Source organism: Bos grunniens, chromosome 15, assembly GCF_055505025.1.
Source record: "Bos grunniens cultivar Pamir isolate PY7600 chromosome 15, Bosgru_T2T1.0, whole genome shotgun sequence".
Lineage (NCBI taxonomy): Eukaryota > Metazoa > Chordata > Mammalia > Artiodactyla > Bovidae > Bos > Bos grunniens.
The window spans coordinates 5,885,562-5,906,166 of NC_141179.1; the positions used below are offsets into that span (position 1 = coordinate 5,885,562).

Below are 20,605 nucleotides of genomic sequence, written 5' to 3' on the forward strand. Positions count from 1 at the left end.
AGTTTAGAATACTTTAGAATAAAACCAAAGAAGTAGAGATATAAAAGATGTAATAAAATAGATAAGTATGTTACAATCAACAAAACTTGGTAACTGGACTTGGAAATGGGGAGAGGGGTCAAAGATATCCATTATGCTTCTGCTTTGAGCAGTTAGGTGGTACCATTTATTGGGAAAGAAATGACAGAGAAAATACTTGTGGGAAAGGGATTTGAAATAAAGTTACGAATTTAATTTTGACATGTTGAGGATATTTAATATATTTGGAGATCAGAAAAGAAAGATAGGCTCAATAAACAAGTTGAGGAGACCTCAGCAACTAGATGAGAATTGATTCTGAAAGAAGTTCAGCTCATTAAACAAAGAATATGGAGAGAGAAAACCTACAGGCAGAAACCTGGACAATGTCTTCATCTAAATATTTAGAGAGAGCTGTGGACTAGGAACCAGGAGGAGAACCAGATAGTCAGGCAGAAAACCAACAGGACAGGATCACAGAAGCCAAAGGAATAGACTTCCTAAGAAAGAAGAAATGCTCAACTCTATCAGATACTAGTCAGAGATAAAGTAAAAAAATGTCCATCAGATTTACAGTGGGAAAGTAACTGACAATTTTAGGAAGTGTATATTAGTAATATTACTATAATAATACAGTAATATTATTATAATAATATTCATATTGTTGTTGTTTAGTCCCTCAGTTGTGTCTGACTCTTTTGAGATCCCATGTTCCACAGTCCACCAGGCTCCTCTGTCCATAGCATTCTCCAGGCAAGAATACTGGAGTGGGTTGCCATCTCCTTCTCCAGGAGATCTTCCTGACCCAGGGATCAAACCTGCATTTCTTGCATTGGCAGGTGGATTCTTTACCACTGAGCCACTTCAGAATCCCCAATATTAGTATTATATAGATAATAATATTACCTATATCACATTAGACTTCTCTTGTGGCTGACAGTTAAGGATTTGCCTGCAATACAGGAGACCCAGGTTCGATCCCTGGGTCAGGAAGAGCCCCTGGAGAAGGAAATAGCAACCAACTCCAGTAGTCTTCCCTAGAGAATTCCATGGACAGAGGAGCCTAGTGAGCTACAGTCCATGGGGTCACAAACAGTCAGACATGACTGAGCGACTACACACACACACACACACACACACACACATATAATATTATATAGGTAAAGTGGTAAAGATAGACACCACATCAAAATGATTCAAGAAGTAAACGACTGAATGAGAGAAAATAGTTTCTCAAAAGGAACCAAGGAAAAAAAAAGTTAAAGACATAGATAATACTAACAAGTAAAAGTAATTAGCTTGTATTAAGTACCTCACAATATGAATAAAAATGCATCATGTGTGTCCTCTTTTTTATGTACAGTACTGACCTAAAATCTTCATCAACTCTGTTGAAGCGTGTCTGTTCTTTTGGCAATGCTCCATGGCCAAAAATGGGTTCCAAATATACCCACTTTCTCTGAATGTGGTTTAAATTCTGTAGATACTCATCTAAATCTGCAAGTTTTCTTTCCCAAATCGACACTTTATCTTCAAACCCTTTATAATAAGGAGAATCCTTTAAGGATTGAAGAAGGCATCTATTATCTCCAACTTGATTTACTATATCTTTCCAGTCTTTAATCAGCTTGATGGTTCGACTTTGGCTGTCTTCATAATCAACCAATGTAAATACTGCTCCAACTCCCCATAGATCAAGTTCACGTAAAGCTTCTCTGATTGTAACTTCACCTTGTGCCCGACTATTTAAATCCTATTTAACACAAAATATCCATATTTATTATTTCAACATACAAAATAGGTAAGCTATATCTATTTTATAAGAAGATATATATTTACTTGACTTTTCACTGTAAAGCAAAAAAGAAAAAAAGTAAGTGGATATATTTTAGATGCAATCCAAAGAATTACTGGCTAAAATATGAAGGGATGTCTGGTTCACATAGTCAAAATATATACAAAGTTCTGCTGTATGCTTTTTACTTGTAAAAAAAATTTTAAACATCCATTGCAAACCAAACCACAAAAATATTTAAATTTTGCAGAACTCAGCAGTTTTTCTGGTAACTTAACTGTAAGTACCAATACATCTAAAATGATTAACAATCATCTAGAGTTACCTCCTATAGAAGTCATGCTTTATAATCTTATGATTATCTACATACGTGCCAGGGTAATCAGCAAAGATGAAAACAGATGTATTAGATAGAAAAATAAAACAACTTAACATCAAAAGTCCTTTTACAGGCAGAACACAAAACAGAAAGTCTACTACTTGCAACATAATTGTGCAAGTTTTACTTTTTACCTGAGACCTATGCTAAAACTGATCAGCAAATTGGTTCCTTGTTTAGTTCTCTGGATTTTTGTATCCCTGAGCTTCTATTTATAATATACCCTATGATCTTAAGTGTATTTCATGTAAAATGCTTTGTAAGAGTCTGCTGACTTCTATCTTAAAGTAAGACATATATTATTTCAGATTTTTTCCTCTCTCTCAAGGAAGGCTATGTTGTTTCTATCGCCCCATCTATAGATTCAGATGTACTGATGGAAGCATAAAGCAACACTGGGGCACTGTCACTGTGTTTAAGGGAAGAAAGGAATTTAACTTGCTGTTTTAAATAAAATATAAAGCAAAAATACCTGTTAACAAAGGTGAGACCTATGGGATACTTATAAAAACGATTCTTACTTTAAGGTCTGAAGCTTTGGCAACAACGGTATCAGCTACTCGAAGCAGATCACCAAATAGTAATTTCTCTAAACTAGTTCCCCTCGGAAGGCCAAGAAGACGAAAAAGGTCAAGCCAGTGATCTGGAGAAAGATGCTCCCCTCTCACATATTTCAAGACAGGAATGGCAATCTGTTAAAAAAAAAAAAAAAAGATAGGCATGTATATATATATTAGCAAAATGCAAAATACTATTTAATTTTATTACAATTATGTATAAACATTTTAATAACCATATTATCTTCCTTAATAATCTTGAAATCATTAAAAAGAATTGTATAATACTTTTTGTTAAACATTGATGTGGATACATGCAAATTTCCCTTTGTAACTTGATATATTTTAAAACATGACCTACAATATTTCTATTTTTATAAATTTAGAAAATGACCTATATCCTAAATATGCTAAATGGCCCACATCCTAATTGCTAAGTTTCAAATACTCCACTTTATAATAAATTTAACCATAAATTTCTTACTTTTAACTTATTTCACATTGAAGCAGAAATATCAGTAACTTTGCCGGTTTACTCTGTACTTTGTATGTTTTGTGTGTAATGGAATAATTAAAAATAGATACACTAAAATTACAGTCTGGGCTTCCCAGGTGACATCACTGCATAATAAAAAGGTACATCAACACTGCAAACATCACTTTTAAACAACAGCATAAGTAAAACTATCTTACTTTATATTTGTCAACCTCTGATTGTAATTTCACTGTCATTGCTGAATGTTCTTCGATCTTTCTTAATCTGTCATGCCAATTCATCAAAAATTCCTCAAACAGATAGGTCTTAGTCCTGTAAAACAGTAGAAAAATATCTTAAAGTTTACATCCCAAAAAATACTACAAAACTATCAGAATGTAAATATTATTTATGAATCAAACCGAAAAGTAATCCAGTCCTCATTGGCCATTTCTTGAAATCCTTGCTGAAACTCTTCATAAAGGGCCCAAATTTGTGCACAGCTCTCAATATCCTTAGAGATGCTATATGCCAAAGAGAAGTTGGGCTCTTCTAGGCCAAAATGATGGCAATCATCACTGTAGAAACAAGTAGTGAAATATCAGTAGATTTTTACAAAAGAAAAACTGTTAAATGTCAGTAAGTTAAACTAACAATTTAACTGCATTCCCCGTGTATGTGTTTGTGTGCATGCACCTGACAGTGGAGGTAGACAGGAGGAGGCTACGTCTACTTAACATGAGAATTTTACTTTAACTACTTATCAATGGGCTCCTCTAAATTCATTAATATGCACTTTTTCCAAAGGAGTCAAAGTAAAATTGGTAATATATCAATATATTTTATATACATAATATAGATCATATATAACAAATGTTTGCTGCTGCTGCTGCAAATTTGCTTCAGTCGTGTCCGACTCTGTGAAGTCGCTCAGTCCTGTCCGACTCTGAGCGACCCCACGGACTGCAGCCCACCAGGCTCCTCCGTCCATGGGATTTTCCAGGCAAGAGTACTGGAGTAGGGTGCCACTGCCTTCTCCAAGAATTACACAAATTTGTGGATAAATCTGAGAATAGGTTAAAGAATATCCATTAACATTCTTCTTGGTTGAAAGAATTAGTTTCTAGAATGCAAGACTGTTGTTGTTTAGTTGCTACGTTATGTCCAACTTGTGCAACTCCATGGCGGGCAGCCCACCAGGCTCCCCTGTCCATAGTGTTTCCCAGGCAAGAATGCCATGTCTTCCTCCAGGTGATCTTCTTGACCAAGGGATTGAACCTGCACCTCCAGTATTGACACGCAGATTCTTTACTGCTTGAGCCAACAGAGAATGAAAGATATTCCTCACCTAATTAGTGTAATGTCACTTAATAAGCATGGTACTAAAGCCTCCAATCATCTATGAAAGCAATTAATATATGGATGCATTTGCCTAAACAGACCAAACATATCAATTTTTATGAACATTTAATATTTTAATTCATTTTTATTGGACTATAGTTGCTTTACAATGTTGTTAGTTTTATTGTACAACAAAGCAAATCAGCTATATGGATACATATGTCTCTGCTTTATTGGATTTCCTTCCCATTGAGGTCACAACAGAGCACTGAGTGGAGTTTCCTGAGCTGTACTGTAGGTTCACTATGAACAAAGCTAGTGGAGGTGACGGAATTCCAGTTGAAGCTATTTCAAATCCTAAAAGATGATGATGTGAAAGTGCTGCACTCCATATGCCAGCAAAGTTGGAAAACTCAGCAGTGGCCACAGGACTGGAAAGGGTCAGTTTTCATTCCAATCCCAAAGAAAGGCAATGCCAAAGAATGCTCAAACTACCACACAACTGCACTCATCTCACATGCTAGCAAAGTAATGCTGAAAATTCTCCAAGCCAGGCTTCAACAGTACATGAACCATGAACTTTGATATGTTCAGGGTGAATTTAGAAAAGGCAGAGGAACCAGAGATCAAATTGTCAACATCCACCAAATCATCGAAAAAGTAAGAGTTCCAGAAAAACACACTACTTCTGCTTTATTGACTATGCCAAAGCCTTGGACTGTGTGGATCACAACAAACTGTGGAAAATTCTTCATGAGATGGGAATAGCAGACCACCTGACCTGCATCCTGAGAAATCTGTATGCAGGTCAAGAAGGAACAATTAGAACTGGACATGGAACAACAGACTGGTTCCAAATCAGGAAAGGGGTATCATCAAGGCTGTATATTGTCTTATTTAACTTATATGCATAGTACATCATGAGAAATGCTGAGCTGGATGAGGCACAAGCTGGAATCAAGATTGCAGGAAGATATATCACTAACCCCATGACACCACCCTTACGGCAAAAAGTGAAGAACTAAAGAGCCTCTTGATGAAAGTGAAAGAGGAAAGTGAAAAAGCTGGCTTAAAACTCAACATTCAGAAAAATAAAATCATGACATCTAATCCCATCACTTCATGGCAAACAGATAGAGAAATAGTGGAAACAGTGACAGACTTCATTTTGGTCAATCACTACAGATGGTGATTGCAGCCATGAAATTAAAAGACGCTTGCTCCTTGAAAGGAAAGTTATGACCAACCTAGAAGTAAAAGTGAAAGTGAAGTAGCTCAGTCGTGTCCGGACTCTTTGCGACCCCATGGACTGTAGCCCACCAGGCTCTTCCGTCCAAGGGATTTTCCAGGCAAGAGTACTGGAGTGGGTTGCCATTTCCTTCTCCAGGAGATCTTCCTGACCCAGGAATTGAACCCGGGTCTCCCACATCGTAGGCAGATGCTTTACTGTCTGAGCCACCAGGGATGAGCAACCTAGACAGCATATTAAAAAGCAGAGACACGACTTTGCCAACAAAGGTCCATCTAGTCAAAGCTATGGTTTTTCCAGTAGTCATATATGGATGTGAGAGTTGGACCACAAAGAAAGCTGAGCACTGAAGAATTGATGCTTTCGAACTGTGGTGTCGGAGAAGACTCTTGAGAGTCCTTTGGACTGCAAGGAGATCCAACCAGTCCATTCTGAAGGAGATCACTCCTGAGTATTCACTGGAAGGACTGATGTTGAAACTGAAACTTCAATACTTTGGCCACCTAATGTGAAGAACTGACTCGTGTGAAAAAGACTCTAATGCTGGGAAAGATTGAAGGCAGGAGGAGAAGGGGACAACAGAGGATGAGATGGTTGGATGGCATCACCGACTTGATGGACATGAGTCTGATTAAACTCTGGGAGCTGGTGATGGACAGGGAGGCCTGGCGTGCTGCAGTCCATGGGGTCACAAAGAGTCAGACACAACTGAGCGACTGAACTGAACTAACTGACAGTACATTCTCATTAGGTATCTATTTTATATTTTATAGTATCAGTAGTGTTCTTGCCTGGAGAATCCCAGGGACGGGGGAGCCTGGTGGGCTGCTGTCTCTGGGGTCGCACAGAGTCGGACACGACTGAAGCGACTTAGCAGCAGCAGAAGCAGTGTATATATATAAATCCCAATCTTCCAATTCATCCCAACCTCCACCCTTTCCCTCCTTGGTGTCCACACATTTGTTCTCTACATCAGTGTCTCTAGTTCTGCTTTGCAAATAAAATAATCTATACCCTTTTTCTAGATTCCATGAATATGCATTAATATACAATATTTAATGCAATTATTAAACTTAATATTTTATTATTATAACATAAAACAATGAATATTTTTAAGTTTCATCTTTTCACTAGCTTCAAAAGCTTTCAAAAGCTTCACTTTTCCAGAAGCTCTAAAAGTAATTTTCCATTAATTTTATATATTCCATTTTCAAATACAATGAGATCATATAAAGCAAGTATATTCCAACTCCTTAATTTAACTTTTAAATAAATTTAATTTTCTATTATTATTTAATTTGCTATTATTACTTCTATTATTTCTATTTCTAGGCCTAAGCAGAAACTTGGTTTTATTTGCTTTTCTCTTTCCTAATAATAATTCAACAACTCCTAAGAAAACAGTAGCATGAGCACTTAATACTGGTATTTTTTAAACTGCTGAAGCTTATAAAAAGACATTAATATAACAGATACAGGTACATTATTAGCTTAATATATAAACCTAAAACTTTTTTTCCAAAATGAGCACTATCAGTTTTAAAGAATAAACATACAGCAGCTTTTTTCTTATGACTTCAAGATCATCAAATTCAACTTTCTTCTCTTTTATTGACTTTGCACTTTGATTAAGAGTATTCAGCTGGCCTGTTTCAATAACATCATCACCAGGCTTTAGTTGGTCCCAACGAGCTTTAAATTTTTCCAGTTCTTGATAATAAATCTGAAGACGTGATTTGACGTTTCCTTTCATCACTTCAATCTATAAGTCAACAGAGTATACATAATTTAACTCAATGTAAATTTCTACTTTATATTCACATTTTTACTTCCAATATTTTCTATTTAAAGGTCAAAAAACATCAATATCAACTTTTCTAAAGATTCTTATTCATTTCAAGTGCAATGAATTTACTCAAAAATAAATTAGACACTAAATTTACAATAACAAAAGATATACTGCAAACATCAACATTACAAAACCATTCACATGACTAACAGCATCTGTGATAACTATCAACAAAATTAATACGATGAAAAAAGTTTACTCAGTGACATCCAGTTGTTCTACCTGATTACACAGCTGCTTAATAAAGAAGGGCATCTCCCAGTCTCCCATGCAGCTCACCACCAGAACACTAGGTTCTGGTCAGTAGGATATGAGCACAATAAATGTGCACAGCTTCCAGCCTGGACTCTTACAAGACACCTCACACAGTAGGTAACAAACCATTCATAAGAAAGTCTGATAATACTGTCACATATATTCTTGCTATGGCATAAATGAAGGTAAATTCTGTGACATGATCATCACTTACACAAAATATCTTATTACATAGAAGTGCTGAGGGAGATCAATTCCATCAATAATATAAAATTCTTATAAATGTGAGCTATAATGAAATAAAGACAAGAAATTGTAAATGAGGGAAAAAACTGTTCTCATTTTAACAAAGAAAGCTTCTTACCTGGTCTTTAATCATAAGTTGGTGACTTTCCATCATCAACTCAAATTTATCCCACTTAGCTTTCAGATTACTAATTGTTTCTAAACCTCCACCTGCCACAGTCCGTAAAAGTCTGTTTTTATCTTCAGCCTCTTGAAATAAGGGCAAAATCTAAAAGTTAAAAAACAGTATGTGAAAAACAACATACTTTATCAAATTTATTAAGATTCCATTTATTTAAAATTGTTTTATGATTTGCTTTTTAAATCAGGATTTTTGCTTTTATATAATTTGTTAAATTTCTAGATATAAAGTTTCTAATATATATTATTACATGCAAACTCAAGCACTCAAACATCAATTAAAAAGGATAATAAAAGTGGTAATATGAAACTAAATTAAATCATGATTATAGGAAGACAATACTATACCTGTTCAAAGTAACATTATTATACAGGTTCCACTCAAAGAAAATGCTGGAGACTTTTATGGTTTGCAATTATCTTTTTTGTCTGGCTATTGATTGTGAAATCTGAGAAACATCTTTCACTATTGTGATTATGTAGCAATTACCCACTTAATATCATTGTATCATGATTGGTCAACAAACAGAAAAATTATAGAATTCTAGAAGACTCTTGAGAGTCCCTTGGACTGCAAGGAGATCCAACCAGTCCATTCTAAAGGAGATCAGCCCTGGGTGTTCTTTGGAATGAATGATGCTACAGCTGAAACTCCAGTACTTTGGCCACCTCATGCGAAGAGTTGACTCATTGGAAAAGACTCTGATGCTGGGAGGGATTGGGGGCAGGAGGAGAAGCGGACGACAGAGGATGAGATGGCTGGATGGCATCACCGACTCAGTGGACGTGAGTTTGAGTGAACTCCGGGAGATGGTGATGGACAGGGAGGCCTGGCCTGCTGCAATTCATGGGGTCGCAAAGAGTCGGACATGACTGAGTGATTGAACTGAACTGAACTGAATATCACCAAAACTACCATTTAATAGAAAAATCTGTAATCACTTTTTACAATCCAGATGCATATCAGAATTATCTTGAAATTTTTTGAAAAATGCAAATGTTCAAGTATTGCTTTTTTTCTCCAAAGTTCCAGATATGTTTCTATTGAGCAGTCATGTTCAAAAACAACTGGACTATATGATGATCTTTTACTTTTATCTAGTTTGTTTCACTTTTTCTATTTCATATTCAATGCTACCATTTCATTTAGTTTATGTTTTCCAATTTTTGTTGCAACAAGCAACAAAGGTTTACTGTATAGCACAGGGACCTACAGTCAATATCTTGTAATAACCTATAATGGAAAATAATCTGAAAAATAATATATGCATATAAATGAATCACCTTCCTGTGTACCTAAAACATTGTTAAGTACTATACTTCAATAAAATATATATATATATTAAGAAAAAAATGAAAGAAAGAGAAAGAAAGGAAAAACTGAAGAATCGGAATCAAGCTCCTATATTTAGCTTCTGCCTGAAATGCCCTGAGTTGTATATAATGAGCAGTCCTTTAAAGAGCCCAGGTGTAGGTCAATAAGTGCTAAACTGCTCAAATTGCTTCTAGATCTTTTAAAGCACCATAAAACAATAGTGTCCTATAATTTATAACTGTACTTCTGCTACTCATCAAAGCAGTAAAATCCATTGAAAGATATTTAAAAATCATTGTTTACATAACAGACAACAACAACAAAAAATCAAATATATCTCAATGGCCAGTTTGCAATTCCTGAGAAACAGAGAAACAATTAACCAAGAATCCATGTTGTACTAGGAACGTCAGTGAGAGAGAAGACAGAAAGTGAAAGTTGCATCTGACTCTTTGGGACCCCATGGACTCTACAGTCCATGGAATTCTCCAGGCCAGAATACTGGAGTAGGCAGCCTTTCCCTCCTCCAGGGGATCTTCCCAACCCAGGAACTGAACCGGAGTCTCCTGCATTGCAGGCAGATTCTTTACCAACTGAGCTATCAGTGAAGCCCTAAAGAGAAAACAGAGTAGGATTCTCATTTCCAGTGTGAAAAGAACTTAAGCCTGTGAAGACATTACAAGTTTCCAAGTTTGTATCGTGCACGTAAGCGAGCTAAGTTGCTTCAGTCGTGTCCAGCTCTTTTCGACCCCATGGACTGTAGCCTGCCAGGTTGCTCTGTCCATGGGATTCTCCAGGCAAGAATACTGGAGGGGGTTGCCACTTCATACTCTCGGGGATGTTCCTGATCCAGGGATCAAACCCATACCCTCCTGCATTTCAGGAGGGTTCTTTACCATTAGTGCCACCTGTAAGCCAGTTTCCAAGTCTATCTGCATGCAAAGATACCCCACACACCAACAGGGGTACATACCAAAACACAATTCTGTAACATCTTGCCGCTGAAAACCCGGCAGTGACTCCTCAGTGTCCACAGAATCGTGTGGCTCGCATGACCTGGATTCTGCCTAGCTCTTTATTCGGTCTCGTGCCACACCCTGCCTCACATGTAGTTCCCAACCTACATCTATTTCCCTTAGTTCTTGTGATGATATGCTTCATGTCTTTCATTCCACGTCATTATCAATCTCCTTTGCTGCCTCCATCTATACTTGAACTCTAAATTTTGAAATGCTCAAACCTGATTCTATACCCTCTACAGTTTGTCAATCACAAGAGCTAGTTCAATTCTATGGCTTTAAACATCATGAATGTTAAAATGATTTCCAAATGTATATCTCTAATCTTCACCTTTACTCTAAATTCCAAATTCCTCATTCTACATGGCATGTCAATCCCTGCTACCTTCAATCCCTAAACAACTCCTCTCTAGTCATCCTCATCTCAGTAAATGGTACCATTAGATTCCTAGCTGCTAAAGCCAAAAACCTAAGAGACATGTTTCTTTCTTTTCCTCTAATCCCCTGTCTACTTCTAATGCATCAGAAGACCTTGGTTCTAACTCTAAAATGCATCATCACTTTCTCTGGTTCTCTCCATCTCCTCTGCTAGTCCATGGTATAAGCTTAGATCATCTTTTGTACACAAACTGGAATATCCTACTAACTCTCTGCTACTATTGTCTCCCTCCAATCCATTCTCCACGAAGCGGCCAGAGTAATCACTTCAAAATGCAATCCACATTTATCTTCTCATTGCTTAAATCCCTCTAAAATTTTTCTACTACTCTCAAAAAAGAACTCGAACTCCCTAGGATTGTCTGAAAGTCCCTTCCTAATCTGGCCCTTGCCTACCTCTCCAATTTCACTCAAACCACTTTTTCCTTGAATAATATGGCTTTCTTGATAACTAAGTTTCTTGACAATATTTACACCTATCTCACTTCCTTAAGTATATCAAGGTCCTCTACCTTAAGATTAACAGTGTATCCTTAAGTATATCAAGGTCCTCTACCTTAAGATTAACTGTGTATCCACTGTTCCATCTGCCCTCTAAATCTCAGAATGGTTGCCTCCTTACCCTGCAGGTCCCAGTGCAAACAGATGTCATCTGTCTGATATGGTCTCCAGGATCACCACCCTGAGAAACATCGCGCAGCTGGGCACACTCATCATCTTACTAATCTAGCTCCTCATGTTCCTTTCTTCCTCTCTGTCTCTATCTCTCTCACATGCACACACAACACACACTTACACATGAATGCAGATTTCAGTAACACAGAGCAACCATACTTGCAATCGCAGTGCCTAGCACAATGCCTGCAATATATCAGGAGATCTGTAGTCTGTCCGACTCTTGGCAACCCCATGGACTGCAGCACGCCAGGCCTCCCTGTTCATTGCCAACTCCCAGAGCTTGCTCAGATTCATGTCCATCGAGCCGGTGATGCCATCCAACCATCTCATCCTCTGTCGTCCCCTTCTCCTGTCTTCAGTCTATAGTAAGTATTTGTCAAATAAATGCCTCCATGATTTAGCTAACTGCCACAGTTCATAATGCTGTTCTTTCTTTAGTTACTTCCTTCTACAAGACAAGTACACTATTTTATTTGCCTTTAAACCCTCTTTATACCTTTAAGCCTACCATATAAAAGTTTATAATTCATTCTACCATGAAGGTATATTATTTCTTTCACCTCTAATCTATCTTGTAATTTTCAACCTATCCTGTAAGAGGAATACATAAAAGTTTGTATCTGTTTTGAATTATTTCTCCTCTTTCCTCCAAACATAACTAAGATCACCTATAACATGTTCTACAAATTGTGGCTTGTTTATTCTACGTTCTAGCCTTCTGAATACAGTTTTTATGAATCTTTAACCACCTTTTTATCTTTGTCTCTAATTATGAGCTCTTCCATCGTGTGTGTGTGTGTGTGTGTACTCCTAGTTCAGCACTAACTTCATATTTAAGCATCATAAAAGTACAACCTTGGAAGTAACAGTATGAACTATTTAAGTTTAGTCTAATATTCTAATAGTCTATTAGTCTATAGTCTAATAGAATAGTCTAATAGTCTATTCTAATAAGCCACATCATAAAAGGTCACAAATACTTCCGAAAACAATATATATTGTGGTTACTGTTTCATTACAACAACAAACATCGAGTCCAATCATAAGCAGACTAATTTTATAGACTTCCTCATAATATTATAATTATATGATATTTGCAGTCACATAATATTACGATTTAATCATTCCAGTACAGTTAAAAAAAATAATAAATTACTTTGTGATTCTTACCTCTGGCTTCCGTTCTTGTAGCTTACTATATTGTAAATTTGCATTACCTATCTCTTCCACAGACTGGGGCATAATTGTTAAGACTTCCATAGCCTCAGTAACGAATGTGTCAATTTCATGTAAATGAGCTGAAAAGGAAACATTGAAATATAAGAAATGTTATTATCATCAAAAAAATGCAATTACATAATTTCTAAACCATGTAATGTTAGAAGTAATCACTATATGAAATACAGTAAGTCCTAACTTGTCATTTGCTTTCATAAAGAAAAATTCAAAGTATAAGAATAAGCAAAAAAATTTCTTCTCATGAAATTGTAATTGCTTTATATAACATTTAAAAATTTTTAGAAAAAAGTGAAAATGTATTTACTCACTCTTAGTAAGTTTTACTATAAGTTGGCAACTTTTTCAGTCTTTTAAATAATATGCTAGAACATATTTCAGTTTAAATGAAAAAAGAAACAATGATATTTTGGAAAATAGTACAGGCATTCCTCATTTTATTGTGCTTCATTTTATTGTGCTTTGTAAATATTGCATTTTTTACGAATTGAAGGTCTGTGGCCACCCTGCATGGAGCAAGTTTATCAGTGCCATTTTTCCAACAGCATTTGCTTGCTTCAAGTCTCTGTGTCACATCTTGGTAATTCTCCCAATATTTCAAACTTTTTCATGTTGTTACATTTGCTATGGTGATCTTTAATCAGTGATCTTTGATGTTACTATTAATTGTTTTAGAGTACCATGAACCACACTCACATAAGACAGCAAACTTAATTGATAAGTGTTGTATATATTCAGACTGTTCCACCTCTCTAATTCCCTCAGACACAAAAATACTAAAATTGGGTCAATTAATGGCCTCTTAAGTGTTCAAATTAAACAGTGACACATCGCTCACTTTAAATCAAAAGCTAGAAATGATTAAGTTTAGTGAGGAAGGCATATCTAACGATGAGATAGGCCAAAAACTAGGCCTCTTGCACCAAACAGTTAGCCAAGGAAAAGATCTTAAGGGAAATTAAATGTACTACTCCAGTGACTACACAAATGATAACAACGTGAAACAACATTATTGTTGATCCAAAGAAAGCGCTAGTGATGCGGGCAGAAGACGAAACCAGCCATCAGCCCCTTATGCCAAAGCCTGATTCACAGCGCGGCCCACCCCCCTTCAGCTCTATAAAGGCTGAGAGGCGAGGGAGCTGCAGAGGAAAAGCTTAAGCCAACACAGGTTGCTTCATAAGATTAAAGAAAGAAGCCATCTCCGTAACATGAAAAGTGCAAGATGAAGCAGCAAGTGCTGATGGAGGAGCTGCAGCAAGGTACCCAGATAATCTAGCTAAGATTGTTAATGAAGCCTGCTCCACTGAACAGCAGACTTTGAAGGTAGATGAAGCAGCCTTCGATTAGAAGACATCATCAAGGACTTTCATAGCTAGAGAGAAGTCAATGCCTGTATTCAAAGCTTCAAAAGACAGGCTGACTCTCTTGTTAGAGGCTAATGCAGATAAGTAGACACCAATGCTCGTTTACCATTCCAAAACTCCTACTACCCTTCAGAATTATGTTGAATCTATTCTGCCTGTGCTCTTGAAATAGAACAACAAAGGCTGATGATGGAAAAAAACACACACACACACACACACAAAGCCTGACAACATCACATCTGTTTACAACATAATTTAATGAATATTTTAATCCCATTGCTAAGACTTACTACTCAGAAAAAAAAGATTCTTTTCAGGATACACCTGCTCACCGACAATGCACCTGGTCACCCACGAGCTCTGATGGAGATATACAACAAGATTCATGTTGTTTTCATGCCTGCTGACACAACATCCATTCTACAGCCCACGGATTAATAAGTAATTTGAACATTCAAGTCTTATTATTTAAGAAATACATTTCATAAGGCTACAGCTGCCACAGATACTGATTCCTCTGATGGGTATGAGATAAGTAAATTGAAAATCTTCTGAAAAGGATTCACCATTCTAGATGCCATTTAAAACATTCATGATTCATGGGAGGAAGTCAAAACCTCAGTGTTACCAGGAGTTTGGAAGAAGCTGATTGCAATCCTCCTGGATGATTCTTAGAGCTTCAAGCCTTAAGTGGCAGAAGTAACTAAAGATGTGGTTTAAAAAATAGCAAGAGACCTATAACTAGAGGTGAAACCTAAAGATGTGAATGAATTGCTGCAGTCTCATGATAAAACTTTCACAAATGAGGAGTTGCTTCTAATGGATGAGCAGAGAAGTGGTCACTTGTAATTTTGAGACTTTGGTCCTGCTGAAGATGCTACGAAGATTGCTGAAATGACAACAAAGGACTTAGAATATTACATAACTCAGTCAATGAAGCAGTGGAGGGTTTGAGGAGACTGACATCAATTCTGAAAGAAGTACTACAGTGGGAAAACACCATCCAACAGCACTGAAAGCTACAGAGGCACTGTGCATGGAGGGAAGAGTCAATCAACGCAGCACACTTGACTGTTCTTACTTTAAGAAACTGCCATGGCCACTTCGACCTTCAGTAACACTACCCTGATCAGTCAACAGCCATCAACACCAAGGGAAGACTCTCCAACAGCAAAAAGATCATGACACACTGAAGACTCACCTGATGGCTAGCATTTTTAGCAATGAAGCATTGTTCAGCTAAGGCATGTATATTGTTTATTTGCACACAATGCTTACTGCACAGTTAAGAGACTGCAGTACATGTAAACATAACTTATACATGCACTGGAAAACCAAAAAGTTCACCTGACTCTGTCACAATAATCCCTTTACTGCGGTGGTCTGGAAATAAACCTGCAATATTTCTGAGGCATGCCTGGAGTCCTTCGAAAAGCTAAGGACAAATACATTATACCAGAATTACCCCCTTTCTCAGTGAAATATGCAACAAACTGATACTAGCTCACACTGCAAATAATAGAAAAAAGTCTTCAATTTTTAGACCTCATGGAGTTTCCTACTTTACTAAAATTATCATCTTAAGCTGATTTTTATTTCATACAATTCTCTAGATTGCTTTTTACTTTAATCATCATTGAGACTCATTTTCATAACTAAAAACAATTAACAAGTGTATTTACCCTGGATGGACTTCTTCAAAGAAAGAACAAGCATGTCAAATAACTTCTGAATGAAATCATCAATCACAGTCTTCACAGGGTTACAATTAATATTTAAGCAATCTACCTTGACAGCACTGAAAAATGCCAAAGGACATATTTTGACATGAAAAAGGCTAAGTGGAGGAAAAGAGTGTCATTATGATCTTGTGTAATACACCCAAAATTATCATTGTGATCATTAAGCACGTTTAGATTTTAACAAAAATGCCTTACACATATTCATACATAATAGCTTTTCATTTAACAATGGTTCTGTTATAATACTACAGTTTTTAATAATCCAATGTATCATATTTTAAAAAGTAGCACATTATAAAATACTAAAGTATCAACATGAATATATTCAAATTTTTAAATGTTTTACTTGTCACAGTATGTAATGTACTTATTTAAAGATTTATAAAATAAATTATTATCCTGGACTCAAAGCACAAACAACGATAGGAGAAATAAAACAAACAGAGAAAGTGAAGATAGATTATGAATACACTAAAGCAATAAAACCATTTTAGACCTAATTCACAAAAATTGAATAAATTATTAATTCAGATGTTCAATCATATGGGCAGAGAACTCTCAGTACTGTTGGTCAGAGTATAAAATCATACAATTTTTGCAAAGGGAAATTTAGCAATATTTAACAAATAGTTTTAAAACAGGTATATTCTTTTATCTTAGTAACTCAATTTTTTGAATTTATCCTAAGATTTTCAGACTCCAAGATTTACCTACAGGTATCTTGTCAAGGTATTAAATACAGTCAAAAATTAGAAATAAACTAAATACAGGAATGGCTAAATAAGTTATTATATATCCATATAATTTAAAATTATATTTTTGAGGACCAGGTAATAACATAGCAAAATACTAATGATTAGTGTTAAATAAAAATAACAGGTTATAGTATGATCCAAATTTTGTAAGCAGATGTATGAATATGTCTAAAACATCAAACACTAACAGTAACTGTCATTGTGTTTTTTATATTTTAAAAAATTTATAAAACAAATTACTATTTTAATAATCAGAAAAATGCATGTATTTTTAAGAACACTAATTCTTTGCATGGTACTCTGAATGCAAATTATAACATTGACAAATATTATTAGAAGTTGAACCAGACTCATTCATCTAAGTAAAACCTCGTATTTATCTTAAATTACATAAAGTTTAAAAATATCTGGAGACTGAGGAAAAAGTTATTTAGAAAGGCCCTTTTTAAAACATAGAACCAGGTGATATTCTTAGAAAGCAAGTTATAAGTGTTAAATACAATTTCATTATAAAAGTACAATTTTCTCTTACAAAGTTTTACTTATTTATTTCAGTCACCCATTAACTGGAGAGGTTTAAATGCCAATTCTTAACCATAACACACAAGAGGCAATTTGTCTTATATTAATACATGAAGTTATATGATTTTTGAAATTCTAACATAAAATTTCAAAATTTCTAATATTCTAATATTTCAAGTATTTCTAATATTTGATATATGAAAATCTTGGTAAACCTGAAAAATTCATACCAGATTTTTAGTAATGAATTAACACATAAAGTAATATGATTATACCAGAGTAGTACTCACTGAATCTTGTGGACAAGACTAATGTTCACCTTTTCAATTGAAAATATTAATAACATGCAAATAAGGTCTCATTTAGCCATAGATAGAATGGGATAAACATAGATAGCTTACCCAAAAAGTATATCCTTACTAGCATATCTGAAATACATCATTAGAATATGGCTTATCTAATCTTATAGCATATTTCCCAAAATACCCATAATATAAATATTTGTGCGTTTATGTATGTGTCCACTCACTTAGATGAATACATGTTAATTTACCAGCAAGAAAGAGAAAAGATGAAATATGGCACGGAGGACAGGCATCCTTTTTGTTTTGTTTAGCTTTGGCAGGGATGGATAAACAGGAGAGCTGTCTATAGAAAGGAACAAACAGTAGTAGCGATCTTGAACAGTCAGGTGACAGACAGCATAGTCATACTAGATGGGCAAGAAAGTGCTCAAAGAGAGTATCCACAGAGAAGAGAAACATCACAATGGCATTATCTTTTCCTTACTTCAAACTAACATCAATGACACTATCATTATCCCAGTCATCCAAACTCAAGCCTTCAAGTCATTTGTCTCTTCTCTATTCCTCATCCTTTATCTGCCTTCGAAAATAAGACATCTTGGGGCATCCCTGGTGGTTAAGAATCTTGGGGCTTCACAGAGGTTAGGAATCTGCCTTGCAATGAAGAGACGTGCGTTCAATCCCCGGTCCAGGAACTAAGATGCCACAGATGGCAGAGTAACTAAGATTCTATGCTTCTATGAAGATCCTGCATGCTGCAACTAAGACCACACTGTGAAATAAAAGAAAGACCTCTTGTGAGAGTCGCTCAGTCGTGTCCGACTCTGTGACCCCATGGACTATACAGTCCAGGGAATTCTCCAAGCTAGAATAGTGGAGTGAGTAGCCGTTCCCTCCTCCGGGAAGACCTCTTAACACCTCAGAATATTTCCTCCTCCTTATTTGGAATACCAACAACTAAATTCAATTAATTAGTCCTAGTCTTCAGGATAAAGACAGGCCAACCTCACTTCCTCCAGGACCTCTTGATTCCACCATACGACTCTTTATTACCAGACTAACATTCCTAATGTATAGCTTTGGTACTGACACACTTCTCTTTAGAAAGCTTCAACAACTAATCGCTCTAATATAAATAAAATCCAAATCACCTGTTTTACAATTTAAGACTCTCCCAAATCTGTTCTTTATCTACTACTTTCCAGAAATATTTCTTCTAGTCCCTAGCAAAAAATTAACTCTAATCAAACTGGGTTTCCCTGGTAGTTTAGCTGGTAAAGAATCCGCCTGCAATGTGGAAGACCTGGGTTGGGAAGATCCCCTGGAGGGGGACATGGCAACCCACTCCAGTATTCTTGCCTGGAGAATCTCCATGGACAGAGGAGCCTGGTGGGCTACAGTCCATGGGGTCTCAAAGAGTAGGGCACGACTAAGCGACTAACTTTCTTTCACTTTTCATCTAGTATTAATAGTAACAATTAATAACAACTAACACTGAGAATTTACCTTCTAATTTATATGCAAATTACTCACTCTTCAAAACACTGAAATAAATGATATAGCTGTAACTATTTTAAAGTTGAGGAAACTGAGGTTAACAGGGTCTAAGTAATTGTCAAAGTCATGCAGCTAGTAAGAACCATCTAACTCCAGAGCCCACTCTCTCAACCTCTCCATGTACTTGACTTCATCATCAAATACACTTGTCTTATTGTACTACTGGAGAGCAAACTATTTCATCTCAGGAACACTGTCATCTTTCTACTTTCATAGGACAAGGTTTCACATACTGGAAATGATCAGCAAGTATTTATTGAAAGAATAAACAAATGGCCACCTCATGCGAAGAGTTGACTCATTGGAAAAGACTCTGATGCTGGGAGGGATTGGGGGCAGGAGGAGAAGGGGACGACAGAGGATGAGATGGCTGGATGGCATCGCTGACTTGATGGACGTGAGTCTGAGTGAACTCCGGGGGTTGGTGATGGACAGGGAGGCCTGGCGTGCTGCCATTCATGGGGTTGCAGAGTCGGACACAACTGAGCGACTGATCTGATCTGATCTGTTATTACCCTTTATAGGTAATATATGTACAACTCAACAAGGCCCTTCCTTCCTAGAGCTCATTGCATTGAGTGGTCTCACTGATATGAATTTCAGAGAGTAAGGAGGATATTCTGGGTTATGAAATGCCCCTCAGAGGGTTCTCTCCACATTTAGGGGACTACCTAGATGCAGCACTGTTTTGTGTGCTTCCCGGGGCATTCTGAAAGCCAGAGCCATACAAAATTAAGGTCAAATATCCTCCGGTATGCTCCCTCCAGTAGCTTCTCACAGTTCTTAGACTGTGCCCGGGCACATCAAACGTTAGATCTAAGAGAAGCCTCCTCCCCAGTCTATTCTATCCAACTAGGTCTCAGCCAGCAGAACCTCTAGAAGAGGTTCTCTTAGTCTCAGCAGTGCTCTACTCAGATGAATCTCAAGCATTATAGCTGAGTTCTGGAGAAGGTAAGACAATAACTTGTCTTCAGTACCACTAAATGAAGAGTACCCATCTATACCCTTGGTAAAAACTGCTACTATGTTAAATATTACTTTAACTTCTTTAACTTCTGTATTATACCTTGGAAGCCGTTCTACTTCTTTCCCTTTTATTTTCAGTGCTTTAAAATTTTTCTCCCAATCATGTACCGTAGAAAGATGCTTTTCCACTAGAGCTTCCATATCAACTTGCCCAATTACAATCCACTCCTATTTAAATGAAAAACATATTATTTTAAAAATTAGGGCTAATAAATGAAGATATAAAAGATTAGAGTCCAAATATCAAGAACAATAAAAAGAGGCAAAAGAGACGTTTCAGGTAAATTTCAACTTAAGTTAT

General features: G+C 36.3%; 1 protein-coding gene across 5 annotated transcripts in view; it reads right to left on the reverse strand.

Moving 5' to 3' along the window:
* DYNC2H1 (dynein cytoplasmic 2 heavy chain 1) overlaps positions 1-20,605 on the reverse strand; it is a 393,081-nt gene that overhangs the window by 334,532 nt on the left and 37,944 nt on the right. For all 5 annotated transcript variants that reach the window (XM_086338264.1, XM_086338263.1, XM_086338267.1 and 2 more), the window contains 9 exons: positions 20,345-20,472; positions 16,080-16,195; positions 12,965-13,092; positions 8,283-8,432; positions 7,371-7,576; positions 3,647-3,802; positions 3,443-3,557; positions 2,714-2,884; positions 1,389-1,771 (listed from right to left, as the gene is read on the reverse strand). In XM_086338264.1, coding sequence (XP_086194390.1) covers positions 1,389-1,771; positions 2,714-2,884; positions 3,443-3,557; positions 3,647-3,802; positions 7,371-7,576; positions 8,283-8,432; positions 12,965-13,092; positions 16,080-16,195; positions 20,345-20,472 — 1,553 coding nt within the window. The remainder of the gene's footprint in view (positions 1-1,388; positions 1,772-2,713; positions 2,885-3,442; positions 3,558-3,646; positions 3,803-7,370; positions 7,577-8,282; positions 8,433-12,964; positions 13,093-16,079; positions 16,196-20,344; positions 20,473-20,605) is intronic.